General features: G+C 56.2%; 1 protein-coding gene and 2 long non-coding RNA genes across 4 annotated transcripts in view; 2 read left to right on the top strand and 1 right to left on the bottom strand.

The window, feature by feature from the left end:
• The window catches only part of AHRR (aryl-hydrocarbon receptor repressor), a 93802-nt gene extending 86020 nt beyond the window's left edge, over positions 1–7782 (top strand). For both annotated transcript variants that reach the window (XM_045443564.1, XM_045443554.1), the window contains exons 8-11: positions 766–965; positions 4814–4875; positions 5054–5192; positions 6047–7782. In XM_045443564.1, coding sequence (XP_045299520.1) covers positions 766–965; positions 4814–4875; positions 5054–5192; positions 6047–7100 — 1455 coding nt within the window. In that variant the 3' untranslated portion in view covers positions 7101–7782. The remainder of the gene's footprint in view (positions 1–765; positions 966–4813; positions 4876–5053; positions 5193–6046) is intronic.
• LOC123579498 lies at positions 4517–7256 on the bottom strand. The gene is made up of 2 exons (XR_006702806.1): positions 7147–7256; positions 4517–4554 (listed from the first exon to the last, which is right to left on the bottom strand). It is a non-coding gene; the product is annotated as an uncharacterized LOC123579498 (long non-coding RNA).
• A 3524-nt stretch (positions 7783–11306) lies between the features above and the next one.
• LOC123579453 lies at positions 11307–13104 on the top strand. Its single transcript, XR_006702776.1, has 3 exons — positions 11307–11699; positions 12247–12369; positions 12541–13104. It is a non-coding gene; the product is annotated as an uncharacterized LOC123579453 (long non-coding RNA).
• The last annotated feature ends 162 nt before the right edge of the window (positions 13105–13266 follow it).

Raw genomic sequence — 13266 nt, 5'->3', positions numbered from 1 at the left:
GAAAGAGAGAGAATCCCAAACAGGCTCCACACTCTACACAGAGCCTGACCCACGGCTCGATCTCACAAACTGAGATCATGACCTGAGCCTAAATCAACAGTTGGACACTCAACCAATGGACTGAGCCACCCACGTGCCCTGTGGGGTCATTGCATCAGGAATGCCCTGAAGTCACTTAGTAATTTAGATTAGCTTTTCCACTGTAGAAGGATCTTTTATTTTCTTTTATCACAAACTCCTAAATTACTTGTTGGCTCTTTAACTCACGTTATATACTCTGGATAAAATGAACTTGTCCCCAAGCTTTATCATCATGAGTGAAGGAATGACAATCCTGAAATGGAGAGTCAAATCTGGAACAGCCCTCAGAGACTACCTCCTCCAGCAAATCCTGCCGGGGTGGCTGACAGCTCTGCGATGGGCCAGTGACATCTCACGCTGATGCACACGAGCGCCCAGAGTGTGAGGCTCAGCTCCCACACCCACACCCCCACATCCACGTAAATGTGCACACGAGAGCATGCTTTTCAGTTAAAGGGGATTATGGAGACTCCAGGGACACTGTGACTTGTCCTGGAGGCCTGGGGATAGTTCACGTCCCCAGGAGGCCAAGTGCGGAAGAAGTGTTGGTCTGCGTCTCCTAAGTGGCTCAGGATAAGGTTTTTCTCCACATTTCTATTCCTGAGAACGTAAGTTCTGCATTCTCTGATGGTGTTGCCAGTGTGCTCTGTGGCCACACCTCCGTTTCTGTCTTTAACACGCCAGACAATGCAGTTTCAAGGAAAACTAAAATTCCTGTTTGGACAGAAGAGGAAGACTCCATCAGGGACAGTGCTGCCCCCTCGGCTGTCACTGTTCTGCATCGTGGTGCCCGTCCTCCTTCCTTCCGTGGCGGAGATGAAAATGAAGAGTGCGTTTCTGAGAGTGAAGCACAGGGTGGACGTCTCGGGCTCAGTGGACGCAAAGTGAGTGGAAGTCCCTTAAAACACAGCCACGCTCACTGCTGCTGGCGGTTAAAACAAGAGCCTTGGCGCTTAGCACCTTCTATTCTTTCTTCATTTCCAGCGAGCAATGACTTGAGAAGTTTGGTGGTTTTAAAGCTGGTACGTTATGTAGGAAAGAATGTGCAGAGGAAGTACTTTCACGCTAATGTTTGCGAGTGGTGGTACCGCATAGCGCCTGCACCACCGGGTCCCTGATCCCCAGTTACAGCCTCGAAGCAGGTGCCCTGAGCGCCGGTCACCATGGGGTGGGAGGTGGGGGGCCGCAGCTTTCTTTCCTCTGTGCGGTCCCTCCGTCCACGCACAGGGCTTAGTGCAGGGACCGATGCAGGAGGCACCGGTGCCCAGGCAGTGGGGACACGGCTGCCGCTTCTGCCCAGCCGAGTTTTCTCGGCTTTTCAGTGCTAGAAAACACTCCACATCGAGTTTTCTAGGCGATTCACACCTAAACTTTGTGGAACAGACTAGGCCTGTGTTTTGTGGGTCAGTGTCCTGAGAGTGATTCAAAATGTGCATCTGTGAATCGCGTTTTCCACACAGTATGAGTAAGACCAAGGGAGGGGGGTGGGGAGGCAGGGTGTCTGAGATCTGACTGTACCTGCTACAGATGCAGTATGTCAGACCTCTGAGTCCCCAACCCACTTCTTTATCCCTCAGTGGCTGTCCCTAGAGTGGGGCTCAGCCAAGCCAGCAGCTCCCTGCTGCAGGGCTGCATCGACTAAGACCCACCAGGGCTTAGACCCAATTGCTTGGAGGAGGGCTGGGCTCTCAGGTTGAGTTACATCAAAGTAGTATAGCTTTCCAGCTGCAAAGACCCCTCTGCCAGGGCCACAGGGCACTCACCCCAGGAGGGAGGCTTGCTCAGCACCCTCCTCGCCAGCATGCTGTCACTGTGTGTTTTGCATCCTGCCTGTGACGCTGTGCGTACTGGCCAGACCTCATCTCCTCCTCCAGGAAGCCCCTGTCCCGCCTCCTGTCTCCCACCAACAGGGAGAGCCTCAGCCTCAGATCCTGCCCCTTAACCCCGTTGGGCCCTTTTAGGAGGTAGGTGCACAGCCTACGTCTTCTCCCCTCCCTTGCCCAAGAGTGTCTGGCTTCCTAGGTCCTGGTGCCTCCCCAGGGAAGGTATCGGTCCCTTAAGCCACTGCCTGATGGGGATGGGCCTGAGTGCAGAAGGGGGCTGGTCCAAACCCCTCAGCTCTCAGGTCTGTGATGGCAGATGAGGTTTAGTTCTGTGACAGCAGCATCTGACACGTTTGCTTGCCTCCCTCCGTGGGTCACTTTTGGTGCGGTGTGTGTGCCTCTGTCCTGGAAGCCACATCACCGGTGGGAACACTGCCTCCACCAGGATCCCCTTCTTAGCCCTGAGTCCTGTGGGCAGGTCCTACTTACACATCTGCTGACGTCTGGATGAAGAGTCTTTGGCCAAGCGTCTCCCCCACAACCGGGTCCCCTCCAGAAGAGCCCCAGGGCTCTGTGGCCCGTCTAGGGGATTCCTGCTTGCCTGCCCACGCAGCACCAGGATGGCAGGTGGTGCCCGGGGGTCTTCTCTTTGTGACTCTCCTCTTGTGGGTGTGAGGGTCCGTCCCTCTTCAGTGTCCACAAATAACCTTTGACTAATTCCAGTTGACCTTTAGATGGTGAGAAAATCTGACAGCAGCTGCAGTGGAAGGAGGGCCCCCATTCCGGGGAGGGGGGCTCAGAAGGCTCTCCCTTCTGCCCGTGTGGCATGGTCTGCCTTGGTCTGCAGGTCACGAGCCCCCACCTCCCTGCTGCTGGTCTCAGGTGCAGGGCCAGGGGGTGGCTTCCCGGAACAGAGCCACCCTGAGCAGTGGCCATGCCAGCATGCTGAGACGGCAATTACTGGAACGTTTAAAAATAAACATATATGCCCTCTGAAAGATGCACCGTGTCCTAAACATGCCCTACCCAAGGGAGAAGACTAAAAGCAGGCGAGGGAGGAAGCAAGCTGACTCTCCAAGGTGCCAAACCCCAGAGGGTGCCGCCTGAGACGACCTGGGCCCGCAAGCAGAGGCCACCAGTCTCCACACCTGCTTTCTCCCTGTCCCTCCCCTCCCCTGCCAGCCCCTCACTCTGAAATACTCCCACCTTCATTTACCGTCCCAGAGCTTTCTGTTTTTAACCTTTTTTTTGTTTGTTTGTTTGTTTGTTTTGTTTGTTTTTTTGTGGGTTTTTTTGGCTTGTCATAATTGAAACCCACACTGAGCTTCCTCTTTCCCATTTTTCCAGCCCTGAAACCAAGTAGAAGGAAATCTTACCCTCCCTTGGCTTTTCGGTCCTGGGGGCATGCAAGGAGGACTCCTACTGCCCCCTGGCGCCCGCGCCGGAAAGTGCAGGCTGATTTGCAGGCTGATTACGCCAGAGCCCCTGCGGCGGGGAACTGGGGGGTGGGGTGGGGGGGGGGGCCTGTGGCTCACAAGTCACCCAGCGCTCCCGCAGCTGGCATCAATTCACGAACTCACTAAAGTATTTGTCCTCCAAAGTCCTATTCAAGGGATTTAGCACTCATTTGTGAACATGCAGTGTGCCAAAGAATTTGTCACCAGATGCTCTTGTTTGCAGATGAGGATGACAGTGTAGTCCCCGTCTCTGCTCCCCTGTCTCTGGTTCCTAGTCTCTGCTCCCGGTCTCTGCTCCCCCCGTCTCTGCTCCCCGGTCTCTGCTCCTCTGTCCCTGGTTCCCCGCCCCCCCCCCCCCCGTCTCTGCTCCCCTGTCTCTGGTTCCTTGTCTCTGCTCCCGGTCTCTGCTCCCCCCGTCTCTGCTCCCCGGTCTCTGCTCCTCTGTCCCTGGTTCCCCGCCCCCCCCCCCCGTCTCTGCTCCCCTGTCTCTGGTTCCTCGTCTCTGCTCCCGGTCTCTGCTCCCCCCGTCTCTGCTCCCCGGTCTCTGCTCCTCTGTCCCTGGTTCCCCGCCCCCCCGTCTCTGCTCCCCTGTCTCTGGTTCCTCGTCTCTGCTCCCCTGTCTCTGGTCCCCCCCCCGCCCCCGTCTCTGGTTCCCTCATCTCTGCTCCCCTGTCTCTGGTTCCCCCTGTCTCTGGTTCCCCCGTCTCTGCTCCCCTGTCTCTGCCCCCCTGCCTTTGTTTCCTCTGTCTCTACTCCCTCAACTCTGCTCCCCCGTCTCTGCTCCCCCTGTCTCTGGTTCCCTCATCTCTGCTCCCCTGTCTCTGCTCCCCTGTCTCTGGTCCTTACAGCTATGGCCAGAGGATGGAGAGGGACCAGCATATAGGATAGGGATCTGTGGTTCTGAGGCCCATTGGCCCGGACTCGAGTCCAAGGCTGACATCTGCTAGAGAGGTGGCCTCAAGGAAGTCACTTTACACTTCTGAGGCTTGTTTTGTTCTTTTGAAAATAATGAAATAGTGTCTATGAGGCTGAGTTTGCTTAGAATCTAAGACGAGGAGCTCTGTGATTTGTGTGAGTGAGTGTGTGCTCACTGCCCTAGGAAAGACGGTTCCATAGTCACTGAGCGTGCGTGGTGGGTTAGTGGAACACAATTAGTGGAAATCACAAAAATTGACTGTATTTTCATTCTGGTCCTGCGGAGAAAAACAAAAGCGCATTTTATGTGTAAGTCTATTTTCTGAAGCAATTTCTTTAGCCCTTTATTGGCCTGATGAGTGATGTGAATTGGAATCTTTAGCCACGGAGAGACTTCACAGTCTAGAAAGAACCGGAAAGTGTGAGTTATGACTGTGCCCCCTCCCAGGCGTGACAGCAGCACCGGGCATGGTGTTAGTTCCTTCCGGCAGCAAAAACGCCATCCCCACGTATTTTGCTATTATCTGTTCTTCGCAGAGCAAAAGCCGCCTCGAGTCTGTGTGACCCAGCATCGCATGGAAAACCCCACTGCCTGGCAGGTACTTTTACGAATGCACCGTGTCACTGTTTTAAACGGGTGAAATGTGTCTGTGCCCCTCAGGGGCTCTCGCTGCCTCCTGATGCTGGGGTGCATTCCCGGGAGACGTCCCGGAGGGTGTGGGTGTCTGTGCTGAGCCACTCCTGGTGACTGCTGTTCCCCCGTCTAAACCCTGACAGGGAGGGGCATCGGAGAAAACATTTCAGTGCTCAAGGCACAAGCGGATGCAGGCTGCTGGGCCCGGGTTCCAGCCAGAGCCCCATGTCCCTGCCTCAGGAGCAGCCCGGACCTCGTTTCTGACCCCGAGGGGGCCGCAGGGTAAGTGGTGCTGTGGCCCAGCTGTGCGTTAAGGGAGCGAAGAGCCGCCGTCTGCTGGTCTGGTGGCTTTGCTCATGACAGGTGAGCCTCGCCGTGAGGGAGTGCGGCGCACAGGGGCACACCTGGGAGCTGTCCTCACATGTCTGAGGTGTGGCAGGGGACAGCAGGTGCTTCAGCCGGGGCTGTCGCGACCTGTGCACTCACCCTCACCGTGGGTGACCACCCTGTCCTCTGCCCTCACCTTCACTCAGAAACCCTCTTCACTCCCTCCTCCCATGGGCCCCCGCCCCAGCCCCCACCCCGACCAGGGGTCTCCTCTTGGAGGACTGGCCTGGCTGTGTGGCTGCAGGGCTCCACCTGCTCCTCTGGGGCACCGTCTCCCCTGTCACAGCAGGTGCCAGCCCTGACACCGCAAGGCGTGGTGAGGTGGAGGCCTGCGCGCCAGCAGCAGGGTCTGGCTCACAGAAGCCGCTGGAGAGAGGGCATCTGTCTGCCTTACAGTTCGACGGGGCCCTCTGCGTCTGGGCTGGGTGTGTCTGACCCTTGACACAAGGCGTATGCCTCATCGAGGTGCCTCCCTAGGGCGGGGTGAGTGGCACACGCCCTCCCTGCTCCTGCCCGGCACCCCGGGTCATCCAAGAGGCCAGGGGAGGCTCATTACGGGAGGATGCCGGTGCCAGGGTCATAGGGCTGCTGGGTGGGCCGAAAGCAGGGGTGTGGCTGGGCCCCAGCACACTGCAGCCCTCGCAGGCTCAGCCAGTATCATGCCAGTTCAGCGCCTTCCCTTGGAGACCCCACCCAAGTCGGTGCGATGATCCTCATTCCTGCTCTGATGGGTCCTCTCCTCTCTGCAGGGACAGGGGAGGAGAGGAGCACGGGGGGGTGCCTGGCAGCACTCCCGGAGCCAGGGGGCGGAGGGAAAGACCTGCGTATAGTTGCTGCTTTGAGGCGCCTGGACCCGTGAGGCACCTGAACTGGATGACAGGGAAACATGGTCCAGATGGTGGCACCAACGTGAAGCTGGGACCCAGTAAGAGTGACCCGTTCTCCACACACACCGTGTCCCGTGGCTCCTGCGTGTCCTGCCCCGGTGTTCAGGGCACTGTCCATAGCAGCGGGGTTACTGCTTTCCGGAATTCACCCGGCTGTCACCCAGGAAGCCACTCTCCCAGTGCCTCTGCCAGCCGCGCGAGCAGAGCCTTGCAGGACGGCTGCAAGGGGCCCCCTCTGCCCAGCTGCCCCTTTCCCCAGGGGAGCCTGGACAGTGGGCTCCCTCCGCCCAGAGGGCAGCGTCTCGCAGCGGGGGGCTATTCCACCGAGGACGCCAAGTTTCGAGGGGGGCCGGTGCCCGCGGGAGCCCCATGCCACCCCATGCCGTCACTTGATGTGCCCGTCAAGCTGGAGAACGACTCTGGGTCTGAGGACGCAGCCGACGGCTACCTCGTGTCCCCAGGCCAGGTGTGGCTGGGAGCCAGTGGTGCGGCCAAGAGACAGCTGGTCACTTTCCCTACCAGGATACACCTGAAGACAGAGGCGGACTCCAGACCCCACCTGTATGCTCCACACCTGGGGCACAGCATGCTGGGGGCTCACCTGAGCGGCAGGGCTCCACTCAGACCCGGCAAGGAGCCGGCGCCCTTACGCCCCGCACACTGTGCCTGCCTGCAGCGTGTGCATGGCCTTCCCGAGCCACATCCTCCCCGCCACCTCTGTGCACACGGTCACCAGCCCCCTACACTGGGCTGTGACTGCAGAGCTCCCGGCACCACACCCGTTGTCAAGCGCGAGCCCCTGGACTCACCCCCGTGGGCAAGCCACAGCCAGGGCGGGGTGCCCGGCATGTTCCCCAGAAGTGCCTTGCCAACACTGATGCCCCCCAAAGCCCCCGAGTGTGCTTTCCTGCCGTAGGGCGGGTGTTTCTAAAGGCTAGCCTCTTCCGCACGCCCGGACTTACCCTCAGCTGCGATGGCAGGCGGGGGGTCAGAGCCGTTCTGCAAAGCTGCACGAGTCCAGGCCTCCCTAGGTGTGGGCAGCGTGTGCAATAGCACATTGTGTACTTTGTAAAATGTCACGCGAGTCCTTCAATGCCAAGTGGTGTTAAGTCTGTTCACAATTTTCCAGAAAGTGGCCAGAGTGAGACATGTCAGCCTGGCGGGGCACACCCCTCTCTCCAGGACGCGGTGGGCACCTGGCCAGTCACGCGGTGTGGTCTCCCACGACCCCCATGTCACCTCCCAGCTCCGCCTGCGCCGTGGAGGCGGGTCGACGCCTCCACGGAGTGGACTCACGAGAGCAGCCACACCCCGGGTACAAATTAGGGATCTAATCTTTTGAGCCACAGGTGACCATGCCCCCATGCACGGAAGGAATCTGGAAGGTTCCGGGCAAAAGAGCCTGTCCGCACCGGGTCCTGCCCTCACTACTACACGCAGCACGTGCTCCTCGACCACGTGGAGGTTGAGGCCACACCCAGAGTGGAAATTGACAGGATGATATCCTGTTCCTTCTGGAAGTCTCTGGAATTTTTAATGGGCCTCTGAAGATGGTTTATGCTAATCTGTCTCCAGTACATTGTGTAATTTCGAGTTTACTCTGGGTTTGGAAGCAGAGAGAAGGACGAAACGTAGAGAAAAGAGGTAAAAAAAAGAAAGTCAAGTTGTCCACGGAGGCTGTGTTGCTGGCTGTATACAGGTTTTCAAATGGGGATTCCAACCACCACCTCAGGAAGAATCATTAGAGACAAGACAGAAATTGTTTTCTAGAACTGTGCACCCACACATCCCAACTGTAGGATCCCCAGACACAAGGTTGTGAATCAGAAAGTGGAGTCCCAGTCACCCCACGGTCACCACCAGAGATGGGCCCCCTCCGCGCCCCGCCGGTGCCATCAGCGAGGGGTGTGCCATCAGGGTATGAAGGTCTCCGCCGAGCCCGCTTGTACCATGGTGGACGCACACCTGCTCCTCAGGGACAAGGGCATCTGTTCCTAAAGTCACCCCAAGTCACCCCCATCTGGGAGCCTCAGGAGGTGGCAGGAGCCTCCAGGCAGGGACTTGCTGCTCCGCCATCGGTACTTTCTACCCTTCAGTGTGGGGCCTTCTTCTCCATCAGCTCGGGCTTTGGGGTATCAATGTTCAGCTGGGTTAATGCTGAAGCCTCGTTAGAATTTGGGGTTTAGCTGGCAGGACCCTTAGACACACCCTGGGGCACCGGTGCGCCTGTTGCCAGCTTTGTGGAGGGTCCCCCATGCGGGATGCTGGGAGCTGAGGGCTTCTTCCTGGGGCTGACACGGGAGGTCACCCGCTGGAGCCCAGGGTGTGGAGTGGTCAATGCGTGGCCCTCTGGGACACACAAGGCCAGCCCAGCAGCCTCTCCGCACCCACTGAGGCCTTGCAAAGGGTGACACGGGTGGTGTGCTGTCTTCACTTCTACTGCCAGAGTCTCCCCTGACCATTACGATGGTGGCACAACCACCCAGGGACACCTGGGGACCTCTGGCTGGCCCCAGGCCCTCCTCACCCGGTTCTGCTGCAGGGCACAAACGCCTGTGCTCTCTGGGCATCTGGAGACTTACTCCCTGAGACCTGGGGTGGAGTTGCAGAATCTTCTTCCTTCTTTCCTAGTCAAACCCAGAGCCCAGGTCCTGGCCCTCTGTCAGATGTGACTGTGCACCTGTCTGGGGTCCCCATCTGTGAGGTCACTGACCCTCTCACTTCATGAATGGAGAGGCCACACCCCAGGCCCAGGCTGGCTGCCTGGGGCCATGTCCTGCGATGCACTAGGGCTCCCCCATGTCAGGATGCAGTAGACACACATGTAGCAGGTACCTCAGAAAACACAGGACTGAAAAGGTGGAATTCGGAGACATCATGGCATGCTTGCACATTGTAGCCAGGCCCCAGCATCACCAAAGAGGAGCGGCATGTGAGAGCCTCAGGCGAGACGCCGCCCTGAAGCAAGTCACGCCTGTCCCCGAGGGCCGTGGCACCCATGCCACCCCCTCCCCACAAGCGGTCAGTTCGCAGGTGGACAGGTCCTGCTTCGAGAGTCTGGCCCCTGGAAGTTAGCTCTGCAGGTCTTGTGTTCTGGAGATGCCCATCCTACACCCGGGGCCTTGAACTCAACGGGCCCAGGTCCCCTCCTGAGATGCCCCTCATACACCGGGGCCCTTGAACGCTCTGGGCCCAGGTCCCCTCCTCTCCTGGGTCAACACCAGCAGAACGACCCTGAGTCAGCACTTTCGTTATTTCACAGCCACACCCTTCCTGAAACATCATGTGGGAAGATGATGGCATGTAGGAGGTGCAGATGTGGGCACTTCCTCTTTAAATGTCATTACCAGTACCAATTACAGGGTTAGGGTTTTCTGTGTCTTGTAGCTTTTGCTTATGTAGCTGAAAACATGAAAATCCAATGTAACATGAGAATGGATGGACAGGAGCAGATGAACACAAATTGTATACTTTTATAGTTTCTACTGGAGGAGAAAAGTTTTTAGTATCTAGACTGACTTGCTGAATTTTTTAAAATGGAAATATTATAATGTAACTTTTTATACTGTTTTCTCAGTGCCTTAGGAAACAGCTTTCAAATATATTCCTGATCGTATGGTTTGTATTCAATATGCAATATTGATATAAAATAAATCACGTTAGTTCATGTTTACCACAAACAGAAATGTCTACTTGATTTTCCAGATGAAGTAACTGTTTCCTTCAGCGTGTTGATTCATTTCATTCTAAGACAGTCCTTTACCACTGGATAAAAGGCAAAAATAAAATGCTGGGGCCCAAAATGCAGGCAGGAGGCTGAGCGCTTGGCCCCGCGTGCTGTGGCCTCAGCGGAGCTCCCTCCCTCCACCCACCAGCCCCCTCTCACCCATCATTGAGGGGTGGGGGACCTCCCAGGTGCCTTTAGGGTCCCCCAGACTTGACCTGTCCTGAGGGAGCAGACACCTGGCCCCCGTGAGTGTGTGCATGTGTGTGCGTGTGCAGGTTTGTGATTAGGATGCTGCAGGCCTGGTGAAGGGCCATAAAGTCACTGCACTCACGTGGAGAAAGGGGCTGGGGAGCTCTGTGCAGCCCCTTTGTTCGGGGCACTGGTCCCGTCCCCATGGCCCAGCAGAGCAGGTCTCGAGAATGAAGTCTGAGGGACATCAGTCCACAAGCCCCCACCAGGCCTCTTGTCCCTGCGACACTTGGCATCTCTGGGCACACTGGTTTTGTCCACCTGGGGGCAGAATGGTAGGTAGTTGTTTTTTGTGGGTTTTTTTTTAAATGTTTGTATTTGTTTTTGAGACAGAGAGAGAGCATGAACAGGGGAGGAGCAGGGAAAGAGGGAGACCCAGAATCCCAAGCAGGCTCCAGGCTCTGAGCTGTCAGCACAGAGCCCGACGTGGGGCTTGAACTCGTCAACGGTGAGGTCATGACCTGAGCCGAAGTCGGATGCTTAACTGGCTGAGCCACCCAGGCGCCCTGGTTGGTAGTTGTTTTATGTCCACCAGTGGTGCTGTTGAGGTTCTGCTGGGTGCCAGGCCTGTGACAGTGCCGGGGACACGGCAAGGAAAGAAAGAGGTCGGTGTTGTGCTAGAGCTGACATCCCTGAGTGTGCACAGGGACAGGGTGCTGACACGTGACCACAGAACCAAGTTCTGCAAGGCAGAAGGACACGGGCACTGCACAGACTGGGGCAGGGTAGCCCAGGTGACCAAGGCCACACTGAGAGTCACAAGAACAGCAGCCTGCAGGGCTGGGGCTAGTCTGGGAGCCAGAGGGCAAGGAGTGGGTGGGACAAGGTCACAGAGGCCTGGGTGAGAGGGGACACAGCAGGGCCCATGTGGGAAGCACCCTGGGCTGCAGTCTGAGGCTCATGCGGGCTGCAGGGCAGGAGGGGGCCCCAAGGCCTTCCTAAGGACACAGGGAGGCACCACTGGTCTGGCCTCCAGCCGGGAGTGCTGCTCGGGCCCCTTCCAGTCTCTCCTGCACTCGTGTGCCCATCTGGTTGGTCTCTGCACGTTCTCGTTATGTCAGGATAGCAGCGTCTCCTCAGTTACAGATTTTCTCTGTTTGTGGCTTGTCTTTTCGTTTAGAGATTCTCTAAAATAGCATACAAGAGGTTAAAATTTTAAATGCCTTTTTCTTTATGGCTTATGCATTTAGCATCTTGAGAAATAACTGAGTGCCTCTGACATAAAGCCTACTTAGTCTGATATTATCTTGCCCCATCAACTTTCTATGGCCCTGACTACACGTCAAACCCCTGCACACTGACCATCCCGTTCCTTCCATGTTTGGCTGGCTTACAGTCCATTTACTTGTGCTCTGACAATTGGTATATTTGCATGTGTTTCTACTTCTTGTGTCTCTAGTTACACAGGCCCTCTGGTATTTCTGGCCTTTCCTATGTCCCTAGGGGATTGCCTGTGTTTCCTGTGTTCCTTCCCCCGATTTGTCTGGAAGTTACAATTCTGCTTCGGTGGCTATCGTTGACATGTGCTCTTAACGAGGTGTAAGTTAGAGCGAATCAAGGCCCCTGTTCTCCCAGAACAGACAAGGACCAGCTGCTGCACCCCACTCTGCACTCCTGCCAAGGCCGGGGTCTTTCCTACAAGCATCCTTGGGGCTGCTTCTGCCAAAAGGTTTCAGTGAGAGCTTCCAGGATGAGGAGGGGTCACTCCCAAGTGAAATGCAGGCCCGCAGCTATGAGCTCCTGGGTGGGGAGCTTCCCTGACTCAGGGTTCCCAGTACCTGGGAGAAACTGTTTTGGGGCTTTGTTGTTTGTTTGCCCCATCCACTCTCACACTGAGGCTGCACCCTTTGTCCAGACCCCACCTGTCCCACGTGGATGTGAAAGCCCACCCTGGGCATCAGGTCCCTCCCACCCCCACCTGTCCTTGCCCTAGGGCAGTTGCCCATCATGCTTTCCTGAGCTTGCTTGGGCTCACCTGTGCATTTCAAAGGGGCTTGCTGTTTCCATCCAACATTTTACAGGAGGCTGTTCGGTCCGCCAAAAAGAGAAGTCAAAAAAAATTTTAATCAAGATTTTGGTTTTTTAGTTTTAAGGAGGAAAAAGCATAAAGCCCTTTAACAACCATCTCATTTCTACCCATCTTGGCTGAGGAAGTTATTAGGGAGCCCTATCTCCAAGCACAGATGTCCACAGCACAAAGCTCCAGGTGGTATGTTAAATGTTGCCGAATTTGAAATAAGTCCTAAAAGCTTTGATAATTTTGGCAAATTTTTTATTCATTAGTTTCAAAGTACCTTTACATTCACAATTTCAAACATAATTTCAACTTTTTGTGCACATCCATTGTTCAACTTAGTAATATATTTTCATAAGTTACTAGGTACAGATGAAACCACAAAGGGGTCAACTCTCGGAGTTAGTATCGTGCCACAGTACTGCCCCTCCTCAGACGTTCAGCTGATGGCAAGTTGCGGTTTGTACGACCACAGCAATGGGGGGGGGGGCTCACACACCTGCATCCCCTCCCCCACCCTCCTTGTGTCCAGGTGTGTGCACACGCTTGTGCGCCCCACCCCTGCATTGCTGCCCCCACCCTCCTCCCTGCTGGCTCCCATGCCTGCCATGTTCCGGTCTCCTTCCTGTTTGACTGATCTCGGCAGGATTTCAGGAGGTGCCCATCTGTACGGTCTAGTAACTAATGTAGCGAAAGGATTTGTTTTCCGTCAGTATAAGGCAAATAGCGCTTCTTACCACAACAGGCAAACCCTGAAATCTGAGTGGCTTAACACATGTTCTCGCTCATTCTGGAAGTTAGTTCTGGCCGGTGGGCCTCTCCTCACACAGTAACTCAGGGACCTGCTTCCTCCTCTTCTTTCCAGCTAGTGCAGCCCCCTCTACCTGCCACCCCTGCACCTCTGCCCAGTGACACTCCTCATCCCCAAGACCCACCCCCCACCCCCCACCCCCCAGCTTGGCCTCTTAGCATTTTGTGACAACAAGTCCTACTGTGGGTTGTTCCCAGGTGGGCTTCTGTTTTGTTTGTACTCATTACAAGGGGTGATCTTGAGATGTGCTGATCCTGAGAGGCTGGGCTCATTTTTGATTC

This window comes from Leopardus geoffroyi, chromosome A1 (assembly GCF_018350155.1).
Source record: "Leopardus geoffroyi isolate Oge1 chromosome A1, O.geoffroyi_Oge1_pat1.0, whole genome shotgun sequence".
Classification (NCBI taxonomy): domain Eukaryota; kingdom Metazoa; phylum Chordata; class Mammalia; order Carnivora; family Felidae; genus Leopardus; species Leopardus geoffroyi.
The sequence above is the reverse complement of the archived record's forward strand: the minus strand, read 5'-3'. Positions and strand labels throughout refer to the sequence as shown.